This window comes from Emydura macquarii, unplaced genomic scaffold (assembly GCF_026122565.2).
Source record: "Emydura macquarii macquarii isolate MOO-44397 ecotype Brisbane River unplaced genomic scaffold, CSIRO-AGI_Emac_v2 contig_1253, whole genome shotgun sequence".
NCBI classification, from domain to species: Eukaryota; Metazoa; Chordata; order Testudines; family Chelidae; genus Emydura; species Emydura macquarii.
In genome coordinates, this window is record NW_027131390.1 from 22,614,934 (window position 1) to 22,641,870 (window position 26,937).

The 26,937-nt window shown below is 44.1% G+C and overlaps 1 protein-coding gene across 3 annotated transcripts in view; it reads right to left on the reverse strand.

Annotated features, from left to right (window-relative positions):
* The window catches only part of EFNB1 (ephrin B1), a 122,095-nt gene that overhangs the window by 42,066 nt on the left and 53,092 nt on the right, over positions 1-26,937 (reverse strand). For all 3 annotated transcript variants that reach the window (XR_010919720.1, XM_067548326.1, XM_067548327.1), the window contains exon 2: positions 13,408-13,685. Coding sequence is in view for 2 of the 3 variants with exons in the window: in XM_067548326.1 (XP_067404427.1) it covers positions 13,408-13,685 (278 nt within the window). In the remaining variant the exon portion in view is untranslated. The remainder of the gene's footprint in view (positions 1-13,407; positions 13,686-26,937) is intronic.

The following is a 26,937-nucleotide window of genomic DNA, read 5'->3' on the forward strand; positions in this document are numbered from 1 at the left end:
CACACCATTAATGATTTTATAGGCCTCTAATCATATCTCTCCTTAGGTGTCACTTTTCTAAAATAAACTGTCCCAGTCTTTTTAACCTCTCTTCATATGGAAGCTGTTCCTTACCCTTAATAATTTTTGTTGCACATATCTATCTTTTTCAATTCTAATGTATCTTTTTTGGGATGGGGTGACCGGAACTACATGCAGTATTCAAGGTGTGCAGGTACCATGGATTTATCTGGTGGCATTATGATATTTTCTGTCTTATTATCTATCCCTTTCCTAACAGTTCCTAACGCTGTTAGCTTTTTAGAGTGCTGCTGCACATTGAGCAGATGTTTTCAGAAAACTATCTACAATGATGCCAAGATCTCTTCGAGTGGTCACAGCTAATTTAGATTCCAACAGTTTGTATGTAGAGTTGGGATGATGTTCTCCAACATGCATGACTTTGCATTTATCAACATTGAATTTCATCTGTCATTTTGTTTCCCAGTCACCCAGTTTGGTGAGATCCCTTTGTAACTCTTTGCAGTCTGCTCTGGAATTAACTATCTTGAGTAATTTTGTATCATTTGCAAACTTTCTCACCTCACTGTTTACCCCTTTTTCTGGATCATTTATGAATGTGTTGAACCGCTTTAGATCCCAGTATAGATCCTTGGGGACTCCAGTATTTACCTCTCCACTATAAAACTGACCATTTATTTCTGCCCTTTGTTTTCGGTCTTTTAACCAGTTCCTGTTCCATGAGAGGACCTTCCCTCTTATTCCAGGACTGCCTACTTTGCGCAAAAGCCCTTGGTGAGGGATCTTGTTAGAGGCTTTCTGAAAGCCCAAATATATTATAGCTACTGAATCACCTTTATACACGTCTGTTCACACCCTCAAATAATTTTAAGAGATTGGTGAGGCATTATTTCCCTTTACAAAAGCTGTCTTGACTCTTCCCCAACATATCATGTTCATTTATCTGTCTAATAATTCTGTTCTTTACTATAGCTTCAACCAATTTGCCTGGTACTGAAGTTAAGCTAACTGATCTGTAATTGCCTGAATCGCCTCTCTGGAGCCTTTTTAAAAAAATCATTGTTACATTTCCTATTCTCCTGTCATCTGGTACAGAGAGGCTAGTTTAAGCAACAGGTTACATACCACAGTTCTGCAATTTCATACTTGAGTTCCTTCAGAACTGACTTGATGACTTATTACTGTTTAATTTATCAATTTGTTCCAAAACCACCTTTTCGAGACCTTAATCTGAGACAGTTCCCCAGATCTGTCACCTAAAAAGAATGGCTCAGGTATGGTAATCTCCCTCACATCCTCTGCAGTGCAGACTGATGCAAAAAAATAATTTAGCTTTTCCACAACGGCCTTGTCTTCCTTGAGGGCTTTTATATCTTTTTGTCTCTAACTGCTGCTTTTACTCTGTTTACCTATTATGGCCCTCCTACTGTTAGTTTGAGTTTTTTTATTTGGAATATACGTAATAAAGGCTCAAACCGTATGGTGCTTTTTAAAAGTTTCCATGCAGCTTGCAGGCATTTCCACTCGTGTGATGGTTTCCTTTTGATTTCCACTTAACTACTTCATTTTCATACAATTCCCCTTTTCTGAAGTTAAATGCTACTGTGGTGGGCTTCATCGGTATTCCACAGACCCTCCCATCCAAGGATGTTAAATTTAGTTACATTGCGGTTGCTATTAGCGAGTGGTTCAGCTATATTCACCTCTCGGACCACATCCTGTGCTTCACTTAGGACTAAATCAAGAACTGCCTCTCCCCTTGAGGGTTCCAGGATTAGCTGCTCCAAGAAGCAGTCATTAATGGTATCTAGGAATTTTATCTCTGCATCCTAGCCTGAGTTGACATGTTCCCAGTCAATATGAGGATAGTTGAAATCCCCCCTTATTATTGGGTTTTTGTAGCCTTTCTGATCTCCCTGAGCATTTCACAATCACTGTCACCATCCTGGTCAGGCAGTCAGTAGTATATTCCCATAGCTATAGTCCTATTATTCAAGCATATAATTTCTATCCACAGAGTCTATGCTACTGTTTGATTCACTTAAGATTTTTACTATATTGACTATGCTTTCTTTCACACACACAGCCACTTGCCCACCAGCGTGACTCTACTCTGTCATTCCTATATATTTTGTACCCTGGTATTACCATCTCCCATTGATTATCATTGTTCCACCAAGTTTCTGTGATGCCTATTTTATCAGCATCCTCATTTAATACCAGGCACTCTAGTTCACCCATCTTTGTATTTAGACTTCTTGCATTTGTATACAAGCACTTATAAAATTTGCCAGTATTTAGTTGTCTGACTTCAGACTCTTTTGTTTGACTGCTTCTTTTCAGTTCCTACTTGTACTTCTTCAACTTCTATCCTCTCCTCTTTTCTAGGATATAGAAAAATCACCTGTAATAAATCCTCCCCAGGGGATGTGTCTATCCAAACCATGTGCTTCTCTGCACCTGCAGTTTCCCCTAAGCTCTTAGTTTAAAAACTCCTTTACAACCATTTTAATTGTACATGCCAGCAATCTGGTATCTTTCTTGTACAGGGTTCTTCTTTCCCAAAAGGTTCCCCAGTTCCTAATACATCTAAATTCCTCCTCCCAACACCATCATCTCATCCATGCATTGACTCTCTGTGGTTCTGCCATCTAACTACCCCTGCACATGGCACTGAAAGCATTTCAAAGAATACTACCACGGGGGTCCGGGACTTCAATCTCTTACCTACTTGCCTATATTTGGTTTCCAGGACCTCTCTCCTACCTTTCCCTATGTCCATGGTACCTACATGTACCACTACCAGTGGCTCCTCCCCAGCACCAGACGTAAGTCTATTTCAATGTTTTGAAGGAGGAAAAGGAAGCAGAAGTGGAGAGGACATACTTGCGTCAAAAATATTGATGACTGAGAAATAGAATGGAATCATTGTGATGTTTTGATTATTACACAAGAAATTAAACAAAAGGCATCTGAACACCAGAGCTATGAAAAACAAGAACAAACATTCCTGGCCCAACTCAGTACTCAAAGACACAATACTACTCTCATGAGAATTTTAACTACCCAGATAGCTGTCTGTGTTCTCTAACAGCCAAACATACTTGAAAGGCGCTTATGATACAGAAGACTACTTTGTGTTCCCGAAAGAGACTCCAGCCATAGAAGAAACCACCCCAGATTAATGTTGTGCTGATAAGGAAGAACCAATTGAGAATAACATGAAAGATTGGTGTCAGTTACATCACCACAGGAAAGAATAGATACCCCTGCATTGCTTCATTTTGTGTATTATTTTTCAGGATAACAAATCTGGGATAAGTTAAACAATTTACTGAGAGATGTAATGGTAAGTAGTATTGAAATGTGAAAGTGCAGAAGATTGGGAACTCTTAAGACATCATGAAGGCAGAGACTACAATTTGTCTGAAAAGAAGATTGACTCAAGTGTCTGCATGAGGGTCTGGCTCAAAGTGTGTGTGGGGGGGGGGAAACCACATTGGGAAATAGAAACAAGTGGAGACAATTGAACTAAAATACAAAACTAGTTAAGTCTTATGGGGAAAAGATAAGGGGAGTATAAAAGAAGAATGTGTTCATGGTGTAGCTAAAGAGTTAAGAGAAGTAACATGTTTACAAATATATTGGGGATAATATTAGAGAGACAGTTGGACTGTTAATAAGTGATGCAGGGGGAAATTAATCAAATGACTGAGATATAGGAGTCAAATGTAACAAAAAGAAAGTATTTAAGACAGACCAATTATTTCAAGTCAGACTTAAGCGGCTTGATTTTTCAGAGATTCCAAGAATCCACAGTTCTTACCAAAAATACTATTTGTGGGTGCAGCACCTTTGAAAATTCAGCCTTTTTTTGATGTGCCTAAATTTAAGAAACCAAATTTGAAAATTTTGGTTTTTGCTGGTAATGAAAGATCTGAAAATACAGCTATTGAGTAAAAACAGGTAAATAAATATCTGGAAAAATGTTAACAATGAGTTTTTCTGGATGAAGCACATCCTAATATGCTAAAGGAGCTGACTACAACCTTTGTGAACCAATGAAAGAGAAGGTAAGTAACATTAATTACATTCACAATTGATCCTAAATTGAGTGGAGCTGTAAACACCAATGAGGACAAACACAATACAAAAGTACTTATTACTCTCAAATATAAGAAAGGGAAGGCAAGAGATTTAACCTGGAGAAATGCAGCTAATAGTTCTGAAACAATGTTATCCCAAACTTAAGTATTTGATGGATAAAGAAAAACCTGGAAAGTAGCAAAGACTAAAAAAGAGGCCTGCGTCAGGGCAAGAATCGTCTTTTACTCTGTCTGTAAAGCACCAAGCACAATTCCTCCAGGAATTACTATAATAAAAATAAATGCTGATAGGGTGATAGCAGACAACAAATTAAACAAATATTTCTAAAGCTAAGAGAGACATTACAGACTGAAAAGATGTAGTGTATTGAAAATTATCCAAAGTGTAAGCTATCACTTTAAACGCTATGGGGTTTTTCCTAGTCCCGCTTGCAAGCTCTGGGACTCTGTAGAAAAGTATGTGATCTGGGCCTATGAGTCAGTTTTGCAGACAGCCTGGCCTCAAGTAACGGGGTGCGGAGCGTTGTATCTCTTTGCCTAATGGAGCAGCCTGTTTTGTCTGGTCTGTTTTTGGTTACCGGATTCTAAAGATGAAAGCAGCATTCTGTTGGAACCTTCCAGCCAGAGTATCTGATGTTTCTCTCTCACTTCTCTGTGAGTATGCCGTGAACATAACAAAAGGACGTGTCATCTAGTCCATCTACCTACCAATGCATCTGACAACAAACAAAGCCAATGCATTTTTGGGCTGTATCCACAAAGACATTGCATTACGGGACAGAGTTAGTAGTTTCTCTCTATACAGCTCTGGTGCCAATACACCTGAATTAGTACATTTATTTCTCGTTACCAGAGAGATATTCAAATTGGAGCAAGTTCAGAGAGGAGCAGCAAAAATTCTAAAACCAAGTTTAAGTTATGAAAAAATGTTAAAAGAGCTAAATCTGAAAAGCTGTCTATGTGTCCACTGGATGAGGAAGCCATAATAGTCTACAAACATTTGAAGGGTGTAAACACCACGCGAGGAGGACATTATTAAGGGTGGTACAGGGCTATAAGTAGGTGAGATGGGCTGGAGTTAGCAAAACAAAATTTAGGCTGAATAGAAAAGTTCCTGAGAGTGAGATCTTAGGCTGTGTACAGTTTCCCAAACTAGGTGGTTTAATCCATGTGTAATAGTAAACCAAAGCACTAGTATTTTAGGGAACAATCTTGCCTTAGATTCCTGCAGCAGAATCCAACTCCTCTGCTGACTCACAAATTGTCTTACCAAACATTTGCAGAGGCTGCTTGCTATTCCATTCTTTGGGACATCGGCAGTAATGATGCTGTTCACAGCCAGCTGCTGAGCAGCTAGAACCAAGATGGCCGTATCCCACTACAGCTTCTTTGCATCCTGTACTTCCCTCCACATTTGACAGATTCCCTGTCCGGATTCTCTTACAAACAGAAGACCAGAATTAATCAGTCCTATCTTCCAGCCACTTTCTCCATTGTAACTGGGACAGGGGAAATTAGCAAGTGCCACAAGCAAAGCTGCACCCATATCTTTCATTCTGCCCTTAGGTGGCCTGAGTGTTGTATGTTCTGCTATAGGGCACGGCCGTTTGAGGAATTTTCTCCTCCTTGAGAGCCAAACTGGCCAGTCACAATCCCCCATACCGATCCCAAGGAGGTCCTTCTTTCATTCCTACTTGCTGCTGTATCTCAGCACTGGGGGATCTATCACCTCTAGCCACATGGAGACCTTGCCTTTGGCAAGTTCTGCAGGTCGATATGATGATAAAGGACTTCCTGCTAAGGCAGCTTCCCCCATCCACACCACTTGCTGGGAACTTGCCACTTGCTTGCAGATGTTGAAGAACTGCATGCCCCTCCCACCCCCAACAGAAATCCAACATTCCCATAAAGTCAAGCCCACCCTCCCCCCTGCCCATGTACAGAAGTTTTGTGCCATCTGCTTGCTGAAGAAGCACTTATAGAACACAGTGGGGATAAAATAATCCCTGGTTCCTGTTTGTTCTCAAGTCTCCAGTGCTAAAGGCTGGGCCCAAGTGGCTCCTCTCAAGGTGCTACTCTCTTGTTGAAGCCCCAAGGAGACTCTGGCCGACACGGACATGCAGATGAGGGTTCTCATGCCTTATACTTTCAGAAAAGGATTAGAAAAGGAATCTTCTTCTCCGCCTGACCCTTGGAGAAAAGATGCTTTTAATGAAAGCCTTAAAACGGCATTCAAGGGCTTGGCGCTGGGAGTCCGAGGGAACGGGGAGAGGTTATGTTAGCTTTCAAAGGCCTTTTTGATTGCTAAGCAGTCTAAGCTCAATACTGAGGCAGAGTCCCCAGATGATGAAAGTGGCCCTAAACGAAGCTTGGCATATCCAATGCGACTGTGAGGGGGGAAAAGAAGGGGGAGCAGCCACTGAATGAGGATGAACCCCAGGAAGCTATCTCGCTCCAATGGCGAGGATTTTCCAGATGGTCTTGGGAAGCCAGTGCCTGGGCAGCCCACGTCATGCTGCTGTCCATGCTTCTTTCTGTTTGAACACAGCTTCCCTAAGGCTTAAAGCCGCCAGTAAATGAAGAGGAAGAAAAAACCTTTTGTATCTCAAGGCAAGTTTGGAGGGGAAAAAAAAAAAAGAGAGAGCGAGAGACAACATGTGGGTGGTCTGCATGGGAGACTTTTGACTTTTTTTTTTTTGGTGGCTATTTTATTCCTTGGCAGAGTGAGTTCCTGGGGCTTCTCTGCAGAAGGTACGGTCAGATCACAGGAGCATCTTCAGCCCACCCAGGGGCTAAAGGTCAGTTCACAGCAGACACAATCCTGGAGCCGAGGAGGCTGCTTCAAAGAGTGGAGAAGTCAAGAGAAATTAAAGTCAGAAATGGTCTGAGTCAGGGCAGAGGGGGTGTCAGGCTTACGGCTCTCCCAGATTCCTTAACTCCCCTGTTAGGCACTCTTGGAGAAGTGGAAATAGCATATTAAGTCCCTTTGAACAGGATTCTAAAGCACTGGCAAAAGCCCACTTCCACTGAGAGGCAATGCCCCCCGACTCCCACACTCCCCAACATTCCTCTATTGCAAGAAAGCTCTTGGATCAGATGTGAGTTTCTAGGATATGCAACAACAGATCAAGAAGCCAGAAAGCACTTACAGGTAAAAAGCCTGATTTTATTAAGGTCTTTGGAGCCATCCCAGATCTTGGTAAAAATGATGATATATCACACCGTTTTTGCTTTGAAACATGATTCAAATTTTAGGTAACAGACTCAAAGTTTGAGACTGTAGCTCCAGCCCTCTTTGTGCAGGAAAGCAGCCATACTACTGCTGGAGATGTGCTTACAGATGAGTACAAAAAAAAATGATTGGCCTTTGGACTACAGTTAAAACACCAGTTAGGTCAAAATGAAATGAGTTTAGCAACCTGAGCCTAATTCCTGACTGATGTGTGTGCTCAATCTAGCACAGTTCAGCAGACTCTGTACTAGAGCAATAGGTGATGCTGCAGATCAGGACTGAGGAATACTGGCAGAGCTGCAGAGGGGCCCAGATCTGGAAGAGCCGGAGTGATAGAGATGTGTTGGCAGAGCTAAGGCGGATCCTGCCTGCATGATGGCAGACAAGCTCAAAGCCATTCCTCCTTCAAGCACGTTTATACTTTGCAGCGTACTTCTCATCGCTGTTTGTGAAAAATCCATTTAGAGCTAGAGGCAAAAGATTAATTTAAGCAAAATGCTTTTGTGATATGAAATACCAAGTAATTCCTTGAACTTGTAAAATCCAGAATCTCAAAAATTTGCATTTTCCTCCCTTGAAGAAGGAGAGGGAGAATACATGACCCACCCCACTCTGTGGTTTCCTCTCATTAATCTGGGGGTTTCAAGAGCAGGAGCACTTTCCTTTGAGAGTCTGGAAAGGATCAGCAGCAGAGAATGGAAATCAAAGCATTTATCCTTTCTGATTCTGGGAGTAGAAGATGTTAAGCTAGCACAGTGCTTCCCGAACTCAGACATGGCTCCCTTAGGGAGCCAAGAGTGTCTCAGAAAAAAATGTCATCAATATGCTGTTTGTTTGTTGTTCCTAATTAAGAAACTATTAAACTAGGCTTTAAAAAAAAAGCACCTGCGTCTTACCTGTGGGTCTGCATTTTATGCTGCTACTGCGAGGATTGGGAAGCTCTCTGTGGCCTTTGGCTCCACAGGGGGCCTTCAGCAGGGAGACTTCCCACTAGGGGAAGCATTCAGTGGAAAATCGTTGTGCTGAAAGCCCCCTACTGGAGCAGAGGGCACAAGGAAGCTCCTGGTGCCAGCAGCAGCAGCAGCACCTGCTCTAGCAGATAGGGGAAAGGGGCTTAAGAAGAGACAGTGCATCTTAGCTTTATAATGGAACAATTTTTACCAAGTGCTAAGCCTATAGGTAACAAAAAACTGGCTGAAGATGATTTTAATGAAGTTAAACAGAAAGGAGAATAGATAGTATGATGATTGTTACATTATGTTTGGATTTTTGCTTCTCAATATTACTGCAAAAAGTCCCCAATCACAATGTCATTTCTTTTCAAGGATTAGTGAAAGAAAGTATGAGGCCAGGGAAAATGGGAATGTGTCAAATAATACCATTATTACAATAATACCATACCATCTGTTGATGCACTGATGACCTTGCTGAAAATGCCCAGGACCAGCTGATAAGAGTAAGTTAAGAAGAGTCAATATTTTGCACTGAAGTTTGATGAATCCACAGACGCAGCCAACATGGATCAGCTTCTGTGTTATTTGAGATTTGTCAAAGCAGGTACAATAGCTTAAGAACATTTATTTTGCAAAGAAAGTCCAACCCAAACAACTGATAAGGAAATATTAAAGATCCTCAAATTTCTAGTGGATGAAGGTCTTAACTAGGCCACATCTGTGGGACTGTGCACTGATGGGGGACAGCCATGACCAATGAAGTGGCACCAGCAACCATTTGAGTCATGCAGTATGTTCTTCAGCAAGTTTTGGCATCCAAGAAGTTGAAATCTGAAGTACATGAAGCCCTCAACAACATTATTAAAATGATTAATTTCATAAAACCTGGGCACTGAACACGTTTTAATATGCTGTGCAAAGAGATGGACTCTGACCACATAGCTTTTGTTTCACAGTGAAATCAGGTCATTGTCATATGGAAAAGTGTTACAATGAGTCTTTGAACTGAATGACAAAACACAGAATTTTCCTCCTTGGGAAAACAAGCCTTGAAGTTACATGTGTAGTATGGACTTCTGGACTACGTTAGCTTAGTTGGTAGACATGTTTGGCAAACCTAACACATCAAGGTAGGGATATAAACATATCAGCTATTAAAGAGAAAAATCAGGGGATTAATGAAGAAATTGTTTCTGGAGATGCCCCCTTGAAAAGGGAGTTAACCAAGATGTTTTCCATGTTATCAGACTGTTTAAAAAGAACATAGTGAAAGCGATCAAAACGCTATTGAAGACCAAATATTAATATTTGCTTGGATTGTATTCCCATTTTGCTGAATATGAACCTTCAGATGCCAATTGGATTTGAAAACCAGTCTTGGTAGCAGCTGACTCTTTTTCAAGCTTAAGTATCTTGGCTCAAGAAAATCTTAGAGTTACCAAATGATCACACACTGAATACCAATTTTTCAATTTACCAAACCAGGAATTCTGGATTTACATCAAAGGACAGCAAGAACTCAGTGATAAAGCTATGAAAGTGCTGCTACCATTCACTTCCAGTTATCGCTGAGAGTCTCTATTTTCAGCAACAATTTCTATGAAAATGAAACTCAGAAATCACTTGCACTTGGAAAACAACTTATGTCTGGTGCCATCAGAGATTCAACCAAACATTGCTCTACTGTGCAGTTCAGGACAGGCCTGTTCTTCTCACTAAAATCTTAGGCTGTGTCCAAACATGTTAAGCAATTTATATTTTCAAATTATAGTTTTAGAAACCTGGATTAGACTGGATTGTATAATTAAACTGTATCTAGTTGAATAAAGTTGCAAAATCATCCCCACTCTAGTGTTGTCCTTGAACATACTGAACACTTGAATCTAATGTCCCGAGTCAGTTAAATAAATGGCATTTGGTTGTGGGGAGCCATCAAGCCTTAAAATACCTGTAAAGGAGCTGTAGTACTAAAAAGTTTGGGAACCATGGAGCTAGAGGGCTCGTTCTGGTGAAATGATTTGTCGTTCAGGTTCCTCCCCCATCCCCCAGTTACAGGGGTCGGTGGGTTTCTTGCTCAGAGCCGCTCGAGTCAGCTCTCGTACAAGAATCCCTAATGTCCCATGGGGTGTAACACAGAGGCCCCGACTGGGACCCCTGCTTTCAATCCTCATTAGTTTGAAGAGTCGACTTCTGCTTGAACTTGACCTGCAGTGACCCTTAACATGGAAGAACCAGTGACCGAGTGCTTCAAGATGTTTGCTTGGGATCTGAAAGGCTGACTTCTTCCTTTGCATTGAGCCCCTCACCTCCCCCCTCTTTTGCCCACTGCAGGGAAACATGCAGCTCAATCAAACCTTGCTTTGGCTGAAAAGCCATGGAAAGGGCTGAGGTGTGACCTAGCTGAAACTGACAGCTGCCATGCTGGAGACAGCAATCTGCATTTGGGCCTTGGAGAGGATGCAGCAGCAGTGGCTGTCTGCACATGATGGGGGCCTCCTGAATGAGCTTTTGATTGTCCGTTTGGGGCTCTATCATCATCCTGCAGGAGCAAGCAGTGGTTGGGAATTAAGAAGCTTGTGAATAACGTGCACGCACATGTGAGTGGGTAGGTAGGGGAGTTAGCTCAGGGTGACACAATGGAACTACAATCCCACTCTAGAATGTGCAACTGGGAGTGAAGGCGAAGATTAGTCTGGGAGTTAAGTGGCAGGCTACTTTGCTGATGGAAAAATTAGGAAGGGCAACTCTCAATGCTCTCACCCCCATACCAAGAACACCCTGTTTTAATGTGATTTCTTATTGTTGCCAAAACCCCTTGAGTCCTCTTGGCACCCTTATAACAACGGAAGAGGGATGTGAGGGTGGGAGCAATTGAATCTCAAACCCTGAGCCTCACCAACACAAGTGTGGTGCTCAGCTGGGAGACACCAGCTGATCTAGTCAAGAAAGAGGGGCAGCACAGGTAGATCCTCTAATGACTCCCCCATTTTCAGGAAAAAGATTGAAGGAGGCAGATCAAACAACTGGGGACACTGACTTGCCAACATCAGATTTCTTCCACCTCCAGCAATTGTTCTTGAAAATTAAAACAATGAGCAGATGGTGGATGAATTGTTTCAGGCCTCCCAACACAAACCATGTCTGCAAAGACATCACGCTCTGCACATTCGGAGGACCAGTTCAGTTTCTGCTTGCTGGTTCCATCAACAGTGCCAACTTCCTGAAAGTTCCAACATCAGCCTCTGCTCCCACCAAGAATTACAGATGGGGCCAAATCAAAGTTTAGATTCATACAGTCCCAAAAGGTGGGTTTGTCTGAAAATCTGTATCTGGCTCTGAATCTTGTAGGCTGAGCTCATCTCTGTTGCTCTCGGGGCTCCAGGTTCTATTCAGTCTAACCCAAAGCAACATGCACACACTCCATGAAGATTTGGATCTGGCTAGCTAGGATGAACAGCACAGCCCCTCGATGGGCCTATAAGCACAATCCTACCACAGAGGCAGTCACTGTAGCCAGGCAATTGCAGTACTTACAGCATACAGTTAATGTTGCTCTAGTAGATTCCACACCCACCCTGACTGCCAAGATGAGATACGGGGGCTAGAATAGATTGTTTGCCGAATAAGATGTGCCTGATTACAAGCCTCTGAGCTCGACTCTGGCACTGCAGGCTGACCTTTGGTCCAGGCTGCTGATTGGTAAATTAGCAGCATGTGACAGCAAGCAAGCAAGCGGGTAGCCAGCGATGCATGAGGTGACAGATGAGTTGTGGCGGAGCTGCTGTGCCCTTTTCCTGCTGTCTTACTACTGGGTTAGTGCAGTGTGCCAAGTCGAGTGGAAACAGCAAGATTCAGGAGAATCCACAGGAGAAACGACAGAAGCTTAGCTAACAGAATCCAGACCCAGCACACTGAACCCCCAACATGACTAAACTGGAGGCAGGGGATGAGGTGACTACAGTGCCGTTGCATAACAAAAAAAAGTCAACCCATGGAAAGAATTCCTCCCCTTCCTCAGGGCAGATCGGAAGGAATCTTGCACATACACGGGTAGGGGTGTCTCCTTCCTCTACAGCACTGATGATGCATCACACGCTAATATTAGTTTAGCATGTCTGACATGGTCACTTTCCTGTGTCTGCAAGGACCTACAGGCTTTGTAGAACCTCAGTCCTTCCCCCTCATCAGCTTCTATGAAGCAATGAAACAAAGTCAAAACTAAGGCAGTGTCAATACACTCATTTTGTTTAAATGCTAAAACCCTTTCAAGGTCTGCTTCTCCAGGCAGCTTTGTGGTCAGTTTCAAAAAGGACAGTACCAAGCAGCCAACATGCTTAATTTTAACTTTTGTCCAGAAGGGAAACCTCAGGCCTTTATCACTGGGCCAGTTTCTCACTGTTACACTGAGATCCGTTACCTACAAAGTTCCTCTTAGTTCCAGAACAAGCCCTTAAAGGGTCCCACATACTGAGCTCTTTCCTGCTCCATGGAGATCACTGAACACACATGCTCTAAAGCCAGTTGCAAAGAAGTAACTGAACATTTCTCCTTCCCCTACCTGGTCCATTTGAAAATTGAGAAAATATTCCCTGCCCCTTTAACAAAACAAGAATGTGTTGTGGGTTTGGGTCTTTTTCTGGGGGGGGGGGGGGCGGGGGGGGGGGGGGAGAGAAAGAGCAGGGGAGTGCAGGGAAGATGTGGGGTGCTTAATCACACAGCATACTGGCTGGATAAGAACCATACACCAACCCAAGAGGCAGCTTACATTCCACTCCTCACCACTGTTCCCCTCCCCTTGATTCCCCACAGGTCAGGATCAAGGAGAGTTTCCATATGTGTCAGCCATTAGCATGGCTCAAATCAGAAACAGGTTCCTATGAGCTAGAAGTGTCTGTAAGCCCCCTCCTGATCCTCTAGCTAAACAATGAGTATGCCCTCTTGTGGTAAAGGGAAGACATGCCCTAGCAGTGGCTCAGAAAGCTTCTAAAAGGGAGTTTAATTGGGGAACAATCATCAGGCCAATGAAAGGCTTTGGAAGAAAATAGAAAGACACTTGTAAGCTGGTGTAATGAAGAAGAGGAGGATGACGACTCACATGTGATGAAGTAGTCCTGCTGCCTCTTGAACTCCAGGCCCATGTAGTTGGGGCTGTACTCCTGGAACTTGATGGTGAAGTGGATCTTCTTTTCAGGCCGGTTGCAAGTCACCAGCACATTGGGATCCATGACAGTGCTGCAGGACTCTGCCTGCTCCCGCTTCACCAGGTACAACTTGTAGTATTCATAAGGTCTGGAAGGCTCCGCGTTGGGACAGATAATGTCCAGTTTGTCCCCGATCTCCGGGTAGATGACCAGCCCTTTACCAGCCATGAATCTAGAGAGAAGAGAGAGTAAGAGATTAGATTAACATGCCCTATTTGGACGCAGGTGAGGGATAAAGCTCCACATTGTAGCTGCCCTACTGCACAAGTTTCTCCTTGGCTGGTGCAATATTCACAAGTTTCATCCTGAGCAGAACTGTGACGCCCTTGCTCTCGAAGGGAAACCTAGAGCTTGCACCAGGGGAAACTCCCACCATTTTCACTCCACAAAACATCTGTGTGATGAGACAGGAGTTTTCTTTCTCATGATAAAAAGCCTGCAGTGAGGATGGAAAGTGCCATGTTTTGAAGGTTCCCTTGTACACCCACATTCAGACACTGTTCCCCTATGCCAGGGTCACTGCAGGTTTACTGCCTACAGTTACTTTATCCAGGGCTCTGTCGGTCCATTTTTAAATGGTGACTCAGGTGACAGTCCCTCATTCTCCTCACTCTAACTTTCCTGAACAGGCAGTCTCATGCAGCTGCCGGGGAGAAGTCTCGATCTCTCTCCACTCCCAAATCTGGATGTGCCACAATATGGCTAGCACAGTGGTTAGCCCATAAGAGAACTATGTCTTGCTGCTGCTGGGACCACTCACTCTCTTCATGGACTGGAGTACTGTGAAGACTGTGCTCTTGGCGTCCAAGAGCACAACACAGAGAGCCTGCTGGGTGAAGAGAGGAGTACTTCGTCCAGATTTCCATGCCTGGGAACTTGCAGGTCTGACACTGGGTTTCATTTAGAGGAGGAGGATTAACTGGAGATCATAGGAGTACTGAGATGTTTGCTGAGACCCCTCCCACACGCTCACGACCAATGGGAATTTTATTCCTGAATAGGGAAGGGAAGAAGAGCTCTAATTCAACAGAGTGCCTCCTGCCAACACAGCAGTTGCCTCAGAGCCCTAAACTCGGCAGTATGCCCAAGGGGTGTGGGAGCATCAGACAGAAAACATCAAGGAGGGGTAAAAGCTATTCGGGGCTAGAAGGCAGACCATTACTAAGCAAAAGGAAGGAGAGCAACGTGGCTACCATTCAGGGTCCGTTATTACAAGGCAGTTACTCAGCTGAGCTTTAACAACAAGAATTAAAGGACTGGGGCAGCGGCGGGAGAGGAGGTAGAACATCTACTTAGCAAAAGCAACATAATCTGTTCTTGACAGAAACAGATGTTCACCAAAAATTTTCTCTGCTGTGCAGCCAGGACTCCCTTGATGTAATTTGGGTGCTTTGAGAATTAGATGGAGATCCCAGATGGGCTGCCCCTCCACTCATTTCTCCAATCCCTCTCAGATGTAACCAATCCCTTCCCCCACCAAACCGCCAGTAGATTCTATTCGCCTCCCGCCCATCACATTTGCACAAGTCAAAACTGCAGGCATCAAAGAAACAAGATCAGACATAGAAGATCAACCTGCTCTGTGGCTCTCACACAAGTCTTAGCAAGAAGTCAAAGGGCTGAAGCCAGAGTGAGCAGCCTGAGCTTCAAAACTCCCATCACATATGCCCCGCAGAGAGGATTTACAGGCCAAGCTCAAAAGAGGCAGGCAGGAGAGTTGGAGTCTGAGCCCACACACTCTTGGCAAGGATTCTCAGTTACAATCTTAAGATGCAGTATGGCAAGAGACAGCCAAAACAGACCTCACCTGCACTGCTTTTCTAATCTACGGCTTCAGAGACTGGAGTAGCCTTGGTTCTGGATGCCCTTGCCCCCTCCCCCCTCAACTCCTCAAGTAGCCCAACAAGACAGGATGAGGCTATGGGGCAGCAGAACATTTACTTCTGATGAGAGCCACTCCCTGTTCTAGAATTCAATTCAGATATAGTATCTGCCCAAAGTCTTCCCAGAAGCCAGAGCTCAGCAGCAGCTGGAACTTAACCTCAGTAGCTAACAAGTTCCGAATAGCTTAACTACAGGGCTCCTGGCAGGTCCATGGAAAGTCACCCAGCCATTGGGACTCTGACTGGGCAAGTTATGCACCGTCTGGTTCCAATACCAATAGCACATATCAGTTTAGCTGATGCACCTTTACCATGTAAACCGTGGGACAAGTAATGAAATTTAAGAAAAGCCATGACTCCTAGAACAAAAGATATACAGTAACCTCTAAAGAGCAAGAAACTTAACACCTAAGTGACTGAACTCCGTTGCTGTAAACTGCAAATACAGAGAAGAACAGAAGGTGGCAAAGTGATTACTGCACTAGAGTTTCCAGCGACTCACAAGGCATGAAACAAATGATGCAGCTGTGCTCCCTAGATCTGGCGCTCAGAGGGGTCACAAATACCCCACTTGTCTGCTAGCCAGAATGCTTTTTCCAATGTACTGCAATTGATAAAGGCTTCCCCGCCCACCACCTGAGCTCTGATGCAATCCCCTGAAGTTGGTTGTGTCTTGTTCCGAAGAAGCCCCCTCACTGAGCATCCCCACCCTGTGACAGGTCACAGATGTGCACATTTGGTCCAACAAGTAAACACTTGTACACACTCACAGGTTTCCACCCCAAGAGGAAGCAGGATCTAACATTTACTTCTCCAAAACTAGTCTGACTCACACATTTTCTGGTGAGATAATTCCAAGTGACTCAAATTCCCTGCTTCAGCCTTTGCTGGCTCTTTCCTGACCAAAAGATTCCAACCAGGAAGCTACAGACAAAGCGAAGCAGGTGTCTTGAGATTTTGGGGCAAAAGGAGGAAGAATGCTATGCATTTCCAACCTCAATAGGACCCCAACATAACTCTTTATCCAGAGGGTCTTTGAAGTGACACATAGCCCCTCAATAATACCCTATATCTACCCAAATGACATATAATTATGATTAAGGTATAACAGTATGTGTGGTCTCAGATAAGATTAAACTGAGTTTTCAAGACATTCCATGTGATTTTTATATTTTCTCCGTGTCACTGTAGGATAGAGTTAAGGTTCTTTGGGTGTCCTAACTGCATCCCATACTTCAACATGTTTGGATTTCTTTTAGTTTGAACCTTAACATTGAATTTCTTAGGGATAATTGCAACACTCTGTAGTGAGTAATACCCTAAAGTACTTACAGGCACTCAGTCTTCAATAGTTTTTATCTAAGAATTTCCTCAGTAACATTCTCTAAGTTTCTTATTTGTTGTTCATGTGTGAAATTGCTATTTAACCGATGATATATTTCTAATGATTTGAAAATAAACAGTATTAATCTGAAGATTTAACATTTTCAACTTTCAGAGCCAGATCCACCACTTTGAATGAAATAAAGCAGCTAGAGCAAAGAGCATAAATCAGCCAAAATGTAGTGGCCATGGAAACTGGGTTTACATCTGCTTTGCAGCATCAGACTGCGACCAAACAGCCAGTGTGTACACCCTAGTTTTACCTCATGCTCTAACCCCCGCATTCCTGTATGCACATGCATCCATTTTTCCTCTCCTTTCCTCATATTTTCCTACACCTTCACCCCTTTCCATTTGCCCCTTTTGCACACCTTTGATGATTAGATCTGGCAAAATAAATAATTTAAAAAAAAATTAAATGTGTAGAAATAATGCCAATTTGTTGACTTTTTCATAACTGAGTTCTCTCAGGCAAAGGCTGATAAAATCTTCAGAGAAATTCAGGAAGAACTGAATACTTTCAAAATGGCTGCCATCGCCCATTGTTCCTAAAAAAACCGAAGCCACAGGCTGCTATCAGTTAAGATGCCCTTTTCCAAAAGGGCCACCAACTCTCAGTGTACCAACAGCAGTTCCCCAAGCTGCTTTCAGGGAAGATGGTGGCCCCCTATGCTATAACGAAGCAGAGAGAAGCAGGCAAATTGTGGGAGGTATATTTGCCAAGGGTAGCTTGTGGTCTCCATTCCCCTGGGAATAGGGAATAGGAAATGGCAGCCATTTTGGAAGGTCAGTTCTTCTTGGAATTCTCTGAATATATTCTTCAGCCTCTGCTGAAGTTTTTCAGTTGTGAATAACAGCAGAAAAAGTGTACAATTGGGCCTAAAAAAAGTCTTCATATGTAGCCTATGCATAACGTTGTAGTGAGTCTTAACCATGAGAAGTTTGAAGAGTTTACATTATTTTAGTACGCTCAAGATCTGATGTAGGGCGCCCAGTCTTTCCAAGGACCCATTTATAAATTAATTTTTATCTGAAACTAATGAACAGATCTGCTTGTAAATTATCCGAAAATTCATTCTGTGCCCTAAGAGTATGTGCTGTAACCTCAGGAAGTATCTGCTGTATTTTTCATGCATAAAAAAAACTGAATTCCTTTCTTTAAAGTGCAAAACTCAATACAGCCTTAACTATGGAGCCATGACTGGCAACTCCATAATAAAGCACTTCGGGATGCAGATTGTATGTACTAGGTCAAGTAGATTGAGACATGGAAGACAGGCACCTGAGTAAACAGTAAAAGTGGCAAAGCATTGGGTCAGAAGGTAGCAAGGAGAGCAAAGATCAGTTCCTTGAAGTGCTAATCTACCTACCCATCCAGGATATGGCTCAAGTGGCACCAACAGTACAGACGAGCTCTAGGAATATGACTGGGCCCACCTTATAGCCCAATGGAAAAATCAAAGATTTGGATTGTGATCTACAAATGTCTCCTCCCCATATGGTTGAACTTCCTTGTGCCATTTGGATTGAGGTCCTGGGAAAAGACAATGACATGGAAAGCTTTGTGCACCCTCTGGCTGCCTATGCATACTGGTGCACATTGGTGCTATCGGCCAAATGGAGAATACTTTCATAGGTCCGCAAAGCCGAAGCAGAAAACCAGGGATAGCTCTGTGTGTGGGCCCAGCACAGAGATCCAATATTTTTAATCCAATTTCCCAAAAAAGCTGTAGCTTTTAAGTCTGTCACCCAGTATTTAGAATTTGCAAGCACTCTCCATTAGACCTAACACTGAAGTCTTAAATTAGCTAGCAGCTTTCCCTGGTTTGAATCACTATCTTTGGGCCCCCAAACCAATTGAAGGGCAAAAGCCAGGCACTGCCACATGTAACAGCAGCACCAGGGAGACCCAGGAGATTGGTAGGCCCCTCACAAACAAAACTGGCAGTGAACCGGTGAGAGATGGCCTTGAATCCACCAACTGCAGCCAATGATACTGAAGAGCACTTGTAGTCTTAACCCTTGCACTGCTAATCCTTCACTGCACCTGCTGAGCTGCTGCATTCCTTAAACAGCCCATGGAAACCAATCAACAGGCCAACCCAGCAGGCAATTTCAGTTATTCTTATTTTGAGGTAGAGAGCACGCACGCACGCATGCACACGTTTTCAGTGGCCACCCAAGGGACCAGGCCCAACAAAAACAAACAACAAAAGTAAGTTGCCTAAAGGAGGTTGGCCTAACAAAGTTATATTGGAAACTATAGGAATTCTTTAAAGAAGGGCTTTGCAAGGCGTTGAAAGAAAAGCCTTTACGGTGGTTCTTAACATATAGTACCCCTAATCTCAAGACACTTAAAGGTAAATATCCCAATTTTGCAGATGGGGAAAAAGGCTCAGAGATGAAGTGTGATTACTCTAGCTATACTAGAAGTTCTATATTCATCCCTGCAACGGAAAGGAGTCATAGAAAAATGGGGAAGGAAAGACACAGACTGGTATTATTCGGGGTCTGTTAGCCACCCATCAGAGCTCAAGGTATAGAAGAGAAGGGCAGACATTGATTGCCCACTGCATGCAATCCCTCTACAGGAAGGGGTGGCCTTTTGATGCAGGATCACCCTCAGAGCCTTTTTGTACTCTGGCCAGATTGATATTCTGACCAATTAAGCAGATTAAAGCAGAATCCAGAGAGGACTGAAGCATGTACTCAGCTACACTTCCCCCGTCCCTCCGTTGGCACTACTGCACACAGCAAAGCAACAGCAGAAATACTCTCGCTCCTTTCACAACTTGCTTACTCCATAAATTTCCCCACAGCCTCCCAAATCACACTGCCCTCTCTGGGGCAGTGTGAAGCACTACAGCTTGGGATGCAATGCAGAAATGCAGTAGGAACAAGGGTGGGGATGGACAAACACTGGTGCAGAGGAGTCTCCTTTTCATAATGTTTCTCTCCCCTTTCCCACCCTAGCTCACCTTCCCACAGGTGTGTCCTGGGAGTGACCATCAACTCTAAATCATTGCAGTTACATGCAGCCTCCCTAAAGCTCCCACCGTATTTGGTTCCATAAGCCAGACACAGAAATTGCTGACCTCTCAGCTAGCTCTGCTGTGAAGAGAAGGTGCACAAATAACAGTTGTTTTGCTTGGCTTTCAGGGGCCAATTACTTCAGAGGAAGCAAATGTTTATATAGAAATGTGAAAGTACAGGGTGCTGCACAAAAATCTTTGCCCTGAGGGACTAAGCTTGAGGGCACCAGCTGGAACAGTCCCAGTCACTACAAAGAGAGGTAAATACTCAACTGATGCAAATCATTAAACTGTTAGCCATGCAAAAGCATGGCTATCTCCTTTCATCTGAATAATCAAATGCTTTATGACGTTGAAGCCTCACAACCACAAGATTTGGTTAAATAAAGACCGGTTACTTACCTGTAACTGTTCTTCGAGATGTGTTGCTCATGTCCATTCCCAACTTAGGTGTGTGTGCACGCCACACGCACCAATACCGGAAAACTTTTTCCCCTAGTGGTACCCATACGAGCTGGCTCTAGCACCCCCTGCAGCGGCACGCACATGCTCCCGCATATAAGCGCTGCCGGCTCCCCCTCCCTCTCAGTTCTATCTAGCTGGAACACCAACTGAGGGGAAGGAGGGCGGGTGTGGAATAGACATGAGCAACACACCTCGAAGAACAAGTTACAGGTAAGTAACCATTCTTTCTTTTTCGAGTGTTTGCTAATGTTCATTCTCAACTTAGGTGATGCACCAGCAGTGTCTCCGGAGGCGGGCAGGAGTTCACATACGTGACCCTTGAAGCATGGCTCTACCGAAGCCAGCATTGTCTTGAGCTTGCTGCATCAAGGCATAGTGGGATGCAAAGGTACGCACTGACGACCAGGTAGCTGCCCTACAGATGTCCAATATATGGACGTGCGCCTGGAAGGCTGCTGCTAATTGCTGCGTTCTCGTTGAGTGGGCTTGACAGGGCCACCGGAGGTGTGATCCCAGCTTGCTCATAGCAGGTCCGGATACAGGCCGTAATCCATTTTGAGAGACGCTGAGAAGAAATCGGTAGCCCCTTCATTTGGTCTGCAACCACCACAAAGAGCTGCGCTGACTGGCAAAAAGACTTAGTTCTGTCGGTGTAAAACACCAGGGCCCGTCGCACATTGAGAGAATGCATCTTTTACCTCTCTTCACGGGAGATGTGAGGCTTGGGATAACAGACAGGTAAGAAAATATCTTGTTTAAGGTGGAAGTCAGAGACTATCTTAGACAAAAACCTGGGTGTGGGCGTAGCTGGACTTTGTCCTTATAGAACACTGTGTAAGGTAGTTCTGATGTTAACGCCCTGATCTTGGAAACTCACCTGGCAGACATTAATAGCCACCAGGAAGGCCATTTTCCAGGACAGGTATGTAAGAGAGCAGGAAGCCATGGGTTGGAAGGGGGGCCCGGTGAGTCTGGAGAGGACCAAGTTCAAGTCCCATTGAGGAGAAGGCTCCCTTATTGGCAGGAAAAGCCTTTCCAATCCCTTAAGGAACCTGGCTGTCATCTCATGTGAAAAAATTGTTCCACCCCCTACCAAGGAGGGTAACACAAATATGGCTGCCTTATGGATCTTGATGGATGAGAAGGCTAGACTCCCTTGCTTCAAATGGAGCAAGTACTCCAATATAGTTGGAACCAATGCCTTCATCGCGGAAGCATCACACTCAGCAGCCCAACAGAAGAAGCGTTTCCACTTCACTCTATAAGCTGATCTGGTAAATGGTTTCCTGCTCTCCAAGAGTACGCGCTGAACTTGGGATGAGCAAGCCTGCTCCTCCTGACTCAGCCATGGAACAGCCATGCCATCAGGTGTAAGGAGGCCAGATCTGAATGGAGCAGGCGACCTTGGTCCTAGGACAGGTGGTCTGGTTACAGCGGCAGGGAACGTTGCCTGGGTCCTGCCAGCATGAGCAGCATCCCGAACCAATGTTGTCAGGGCCACACTGGTGCCACGAGAATAACTCGAGCTTTGTCTCTCTTCACTTTCACGAGGACCTTGTGAATTAGAGGAATCAAGGGGAAGGCATACAAGAGACTCCCTGACCAGGAAAGAAGAAAGGCATCGGTGATAGAGCCTGCACTGAGTCCCCTGACGGGAACAGAAGCAGCAGCACTTCGTTTGTCCTGGTGGTGAAGAGGTCCACTTGGGGATTGCCCACCTTTGGAAGATTCGGACTGCTACCTCCAGATTGAGGGACCACTCGTGGTGAGAGCAGAAGGACCTGCTGAGATGGTCCGCCAAAGAATTGTTGACCCCAGGGAGATGCACTGCTATTGGGCGAATACCATGAGTTATGCAAATGTCCCAGAAACACACAGCCTCCTTGAAGGATAATAAAACCTTCCCAATTGCCCTTAGCACCACACTGGAGATCCACCCTTCAACTCCCTCATCCACAAAGTCTCTTGAAGCTTCTCTCTCATCCCAGCCTTCTCATCACACCACAAAGGATGGAAGGCAGAGAGAGTCTAGTTTTAATTTTACAATCAGATAAAGAAGTTAGTCATTAACTAAAGATAAGACAGACAGAAAGCTGCTGAACATCTTTTTCTTAGTGATGGGAAAGATGGGGCAAGTCATGTCAGTTAAAAAAAATCTTTACTGGAACAGCAAGCTGCACAAGTTTTCAAAAAATACATCGGGATGGGAGCATTCATGGTGTTTATTTGCATTATTAGCAGGCAGGCTGGTTACTTCAAGGCCCTGGAGTTGACTTTTGGTTAGAAATCCTGTTACTGCCCCCCACCCTGAGACCCACAAAGCCTCTGCCCGTGCTGGACCACTGAATGTCTCAGTAGGCCGACCAGCTGGCCCTCAATGGCCAGAGCACAAAGGTGGGTTTTGCTGAAGTTCTTCTTGCAGGCCACATACAGAAGTCTGTTTGCTGAGTGAATTCCTTGCTCTGCAGGTTCCTTGGGAGCTATCAGGTGGCAGCATCCAATTTCCTCATTGTTTCAGGAGGTGTTTTCTGATGGGAAAGGTGAAAAGGGTATTTGTGAGGCTTGTAAACCGATTCCTCAGAGTTGGGTAAACAAGGAGAGCTCTGTTGGCAGCAGGCCTCAGGGAGTCAGAAAGATGCCCGGGCTGAGAAACTAAATTAAAAGAGCAGCCCCCTCTTCATGAGAGGGGGGGGGGCCTCAGTGGCCCCCAGAAAACAACCCAAAAAAAATCAAAGGCTTCTATTACAAGTAGACAGGTCTGCAGAGGCCAACCAGCATGGCAGATGGGCATGAGGAGCTCAGTGGATGCTTTCTGCCTGACTCAGGAGAAGGAGACACCAATACCTTTGACAAGCGCATTCACCAATGCAGGGTTAATCCAGGCTCTCTATACAGAGGATTAGAGATCCAAAAGGCTTAAGTGGAACCTGACCTTATAGCATGAGTACCACAAATGGCCTGTTAATCCTTTGGCTCTAGTGGTGCCCAGCATAGACTGTGCTATGACTATTCTACCACTAAGGTAATTTGACTCAAGAGGGAAGGGGGTTGGATGGGGAAAGGACATTCCCCCAAAACATGCAGCTAGAAGTTGCAGCTGGATTTAAATGGTAGTCGGTCCCTTGGTCTGAGCATGGATTTAAACAGGAGTCATCCACACTGTTAATTCATGAAGTGGAAGATTAAAGATGAACCCCAGATTGCCCACTGCTCCCACCTGAAAATCATAGGAAATGGTTTGGGACATATGCCAGTCCAAGTATGACAGATAATACCTGCTTAGTACTCCAAAGAGGGAGAGAGGGAATCCTGGTGCAGAGAGAGGCTGGTGGAAATTGCATGGCACAGCCATACAAGAGAGGCTTACAAGGGTAAGTATGCTCTTGCACAAAGGGCTAAAGCAAATTATGGTGGCACTCTTCAGCATGCGAGAGAAACATACCCAAGAGTGACCACCCCTTTGCGATGCAAGAACACCTTGGCAGGTGTGACTGAACAGATGTGACTCCAGCCAATTCACTCATGGGATCAGCTATCCAACTACATCGGACCAAATCTCAGACAGCATAGTTCTTCACACGCGCTCAGAGCCTGGACCCCACCCAGCAGGTGTCCCCAAGCACAGACCTGCTTCCTTTGTCCCAGGAAGGGAAAGTTAGTTGGTGGATATAGAGAGCTGTTTTCCAGTCTTGCTGCAAATACGTCACTTGTCTCCCTCGAGGAAATAGTCTGCTCCTGCAGACATAGGGCACACTGTAGCCATAGCTCAAGCACATAGAAGACTGCAGAGAGCTGAAACAAGAACAGCATGCTAGAACACATGTGAACACAAGTCCCCTGCCTCCAAACCTCTGCTTGAACCAGCCTTGAGTCGCTGCATCTGAAATGCCAGAGCCTGCCATGACACTTGGGCATATGTCCAGACCAGGGGCCAGCTACACAATAACTTGAGGTCTCAAAAGTGTGAAGCCTGGCATGCATGTGTTCTCAGAAAGGCCTCGGAAGCAATCGGTGCAAGCAGCACCATTTTGTCTGCTGCCTGAAACTTGGTTTAACAAAGGTTAAACAAAGCAGCAAGGAGCTAAGAAACAAACTAAGACAGTTAGCCCTGGTGTTAAGCAAACGAGGAATCTGCAGAGTGCGAGAGTCCTTCCACCACACCCAGACCCCTTTGTATTTTGCATGGCCATGTCAACACAAGGAAAAGACTTCACTTTTTTAACCTGACCCAGCTAGCATGTTTTAATAGCATTTTTACACATTTGTGTACCACAGAAAGGATGCATCACCTTTAGAAAAGTGCCAGCTGATCAAGGAATCAGATCTCAGCGGGATTCCACGATGATTATGACAGCTATCATATTTAATTTTAACACACGTTTGTGAGCTCTTTGGGGCAGGAACCTGGTTTCTTACAGGTCTCAAATGCAGGGCACACTTATGGGTAGTACATGCATTCCCACATTTGCACTTCTCTGAAGAAAACAGAACAGCATTTAACATACGTCTCCTTGTATAAGCTGCCGTACAGCTCTAACTCTGACATACACACAAGAGGACATATGCTCTTTTATTTTCTTCGAAGAAATCCAAAACCAGTAGTATATCACTAAAGGACATCTACTTTAGTCTTTACATGCTGCAGTTAAGGCTACATGATGGGTTAGGAAGTCTTGGGTGTTAATCTGTTGTGGAAGGAGGATAGCCGTAAGAGTCGATATGTTTTACGTTGCTGTAGGTAGAGAGAAAGAAGTGTGGCTGTTAATCTTAACTGTGTCTCTACTAGCTTTTTAGTATTTGAGGAAAACACTGAAGTAGACCACTGCATTTAATGTTAGCTAACTTTTTAACGTTGTGTTAGTCTCTTTAAAAACCAGAGAAATATGTAAATTGAAGTGAAGCAAACAGGTCTTACAAAGAACAATGACAATATAGTGAAAAAAAATCAGCAGCTGAAGCAGGTGTTCAACTCTGAAGAAATGTTGACGTTAGACTGAATGCAGTCATTGCAACTTGGTGAATCTGCTGTCATGTGTAAGAGACATAGGACTCTATTACCAAGGAAAGAATGTCGTCCTTAGTTAATGCAGTGCTTTCAAACATGCAATGCTGAAGTCAACATTAGAGAGAATGAGGCCACTGGAATTTGACAAATCTGCTGCAATGTATAGACACAGGTCATTGCCTAGCAATCAATGTCATCATATCATTAATGTGGTGCTTTCAAATTGGCAGAGCTCAAGTCAGTTATGAAATAAAGTCTTCCTCCACTGAAATGCCAGAAGAAAAATTTAACTACAGATATTCAGTAATCTAAACTGGAAATTTAGTCTAGGATCACCATGTGTGTTTATTTTTGCAAAAGGCTTCTGAAAAAAGTGAAATGCTAGAGATCCAATTTAAAAAACCATCTGTTTTTATTTCCAAAATATTTGTAAAATACATTCCTCCCCTACAACCTACAACTTCACAGAAAATTAAAAGGCTTCCTACACTATTTTGCAGGTTTCTTTGTTCCTGGAATAAATCATTGAGCAATTATTCTTATTATTTTCCTGTTAAACCCAATTATCTGGTACAACCATAACAACTGTGGTTTTACTATTACTCCACCATAAGTTTCCCACCTCTAGAATCTCTCCCCGCTTCCCCAGGCTCACAACCACTGGCTACAGGAGGCTTCAGTGTTCTTCACTTCTTCCCTGAAGAAGGAATCCTCCAGAACCTGCATACATTGTAGGATTGTTCCTCTCTCCAGAAGACATGGGCTCCCACTGGAGCCCACAACTGCTGCCCAGCACTATGTCATGCAGTCATCACAACCTTGACAAGCATATTTATTCAGGCCTATTAAGAAGATCAAGGGACTTATATCAGCAGGTAGTGGTACACCAGATTAGGTAGTGGCACAGGTGAGTAGAGACTGGGAATGACAGCCCTGGTGAAAAACACCAGCATAACCAGATTTAGAACAAACTACACGGGAATGATGGGGCCAGATGGGTTCTTTGTCACCCACAGTAACCTACAGTTTGGTTTGACACACCCAAGTTCATTTTTATGTAGAAAGTCACAAATTAAGCAGAATCCAAAGTACAGAGCTACATGGAAAGCCTTGCCCACCTGCCACAAATATCCAGAGGAATTACAAAATGTGTCATTTCTGCTCACAAGCACAATTTTACAAGGTGGTTCCCCAATAAGGCACAGAAGACACCATTACTCTAAATGCCTCTGGATGGAGCGAACAGCTCTTGCCATATCGTAAGTCTCCCACCTTCCCTTATGCCTCAAAAGGCCAGTAAATTAGGACACAGGAATACATACAGAATAATGGTCCATCTTAGTTCAGTATCCTGAATGACAGTGTCCTGCACCAGATGTTTCAGAGAAAGGAGCAAGAAACACCAGAGTAGACAACTGCAGTAGAGTAACATGCCCAAGATAAACATTTCTTCCTACCCAGTGTCAGTGTTTGGTTTATTGGCTGAATCAGGAGAGTTTATAAGACTTCCTGATGTAACTGTGACTGTTTAATCCTTTTTTTCAATGTTATATTCTTAGATGCAGTGATATCCTGTGGAAGTGAGTTCCACAAGATAATTATGCATACGTAAAAAAAATCTTAATCAGTTTTACCGCTGTTGCCTTTTCATGAATT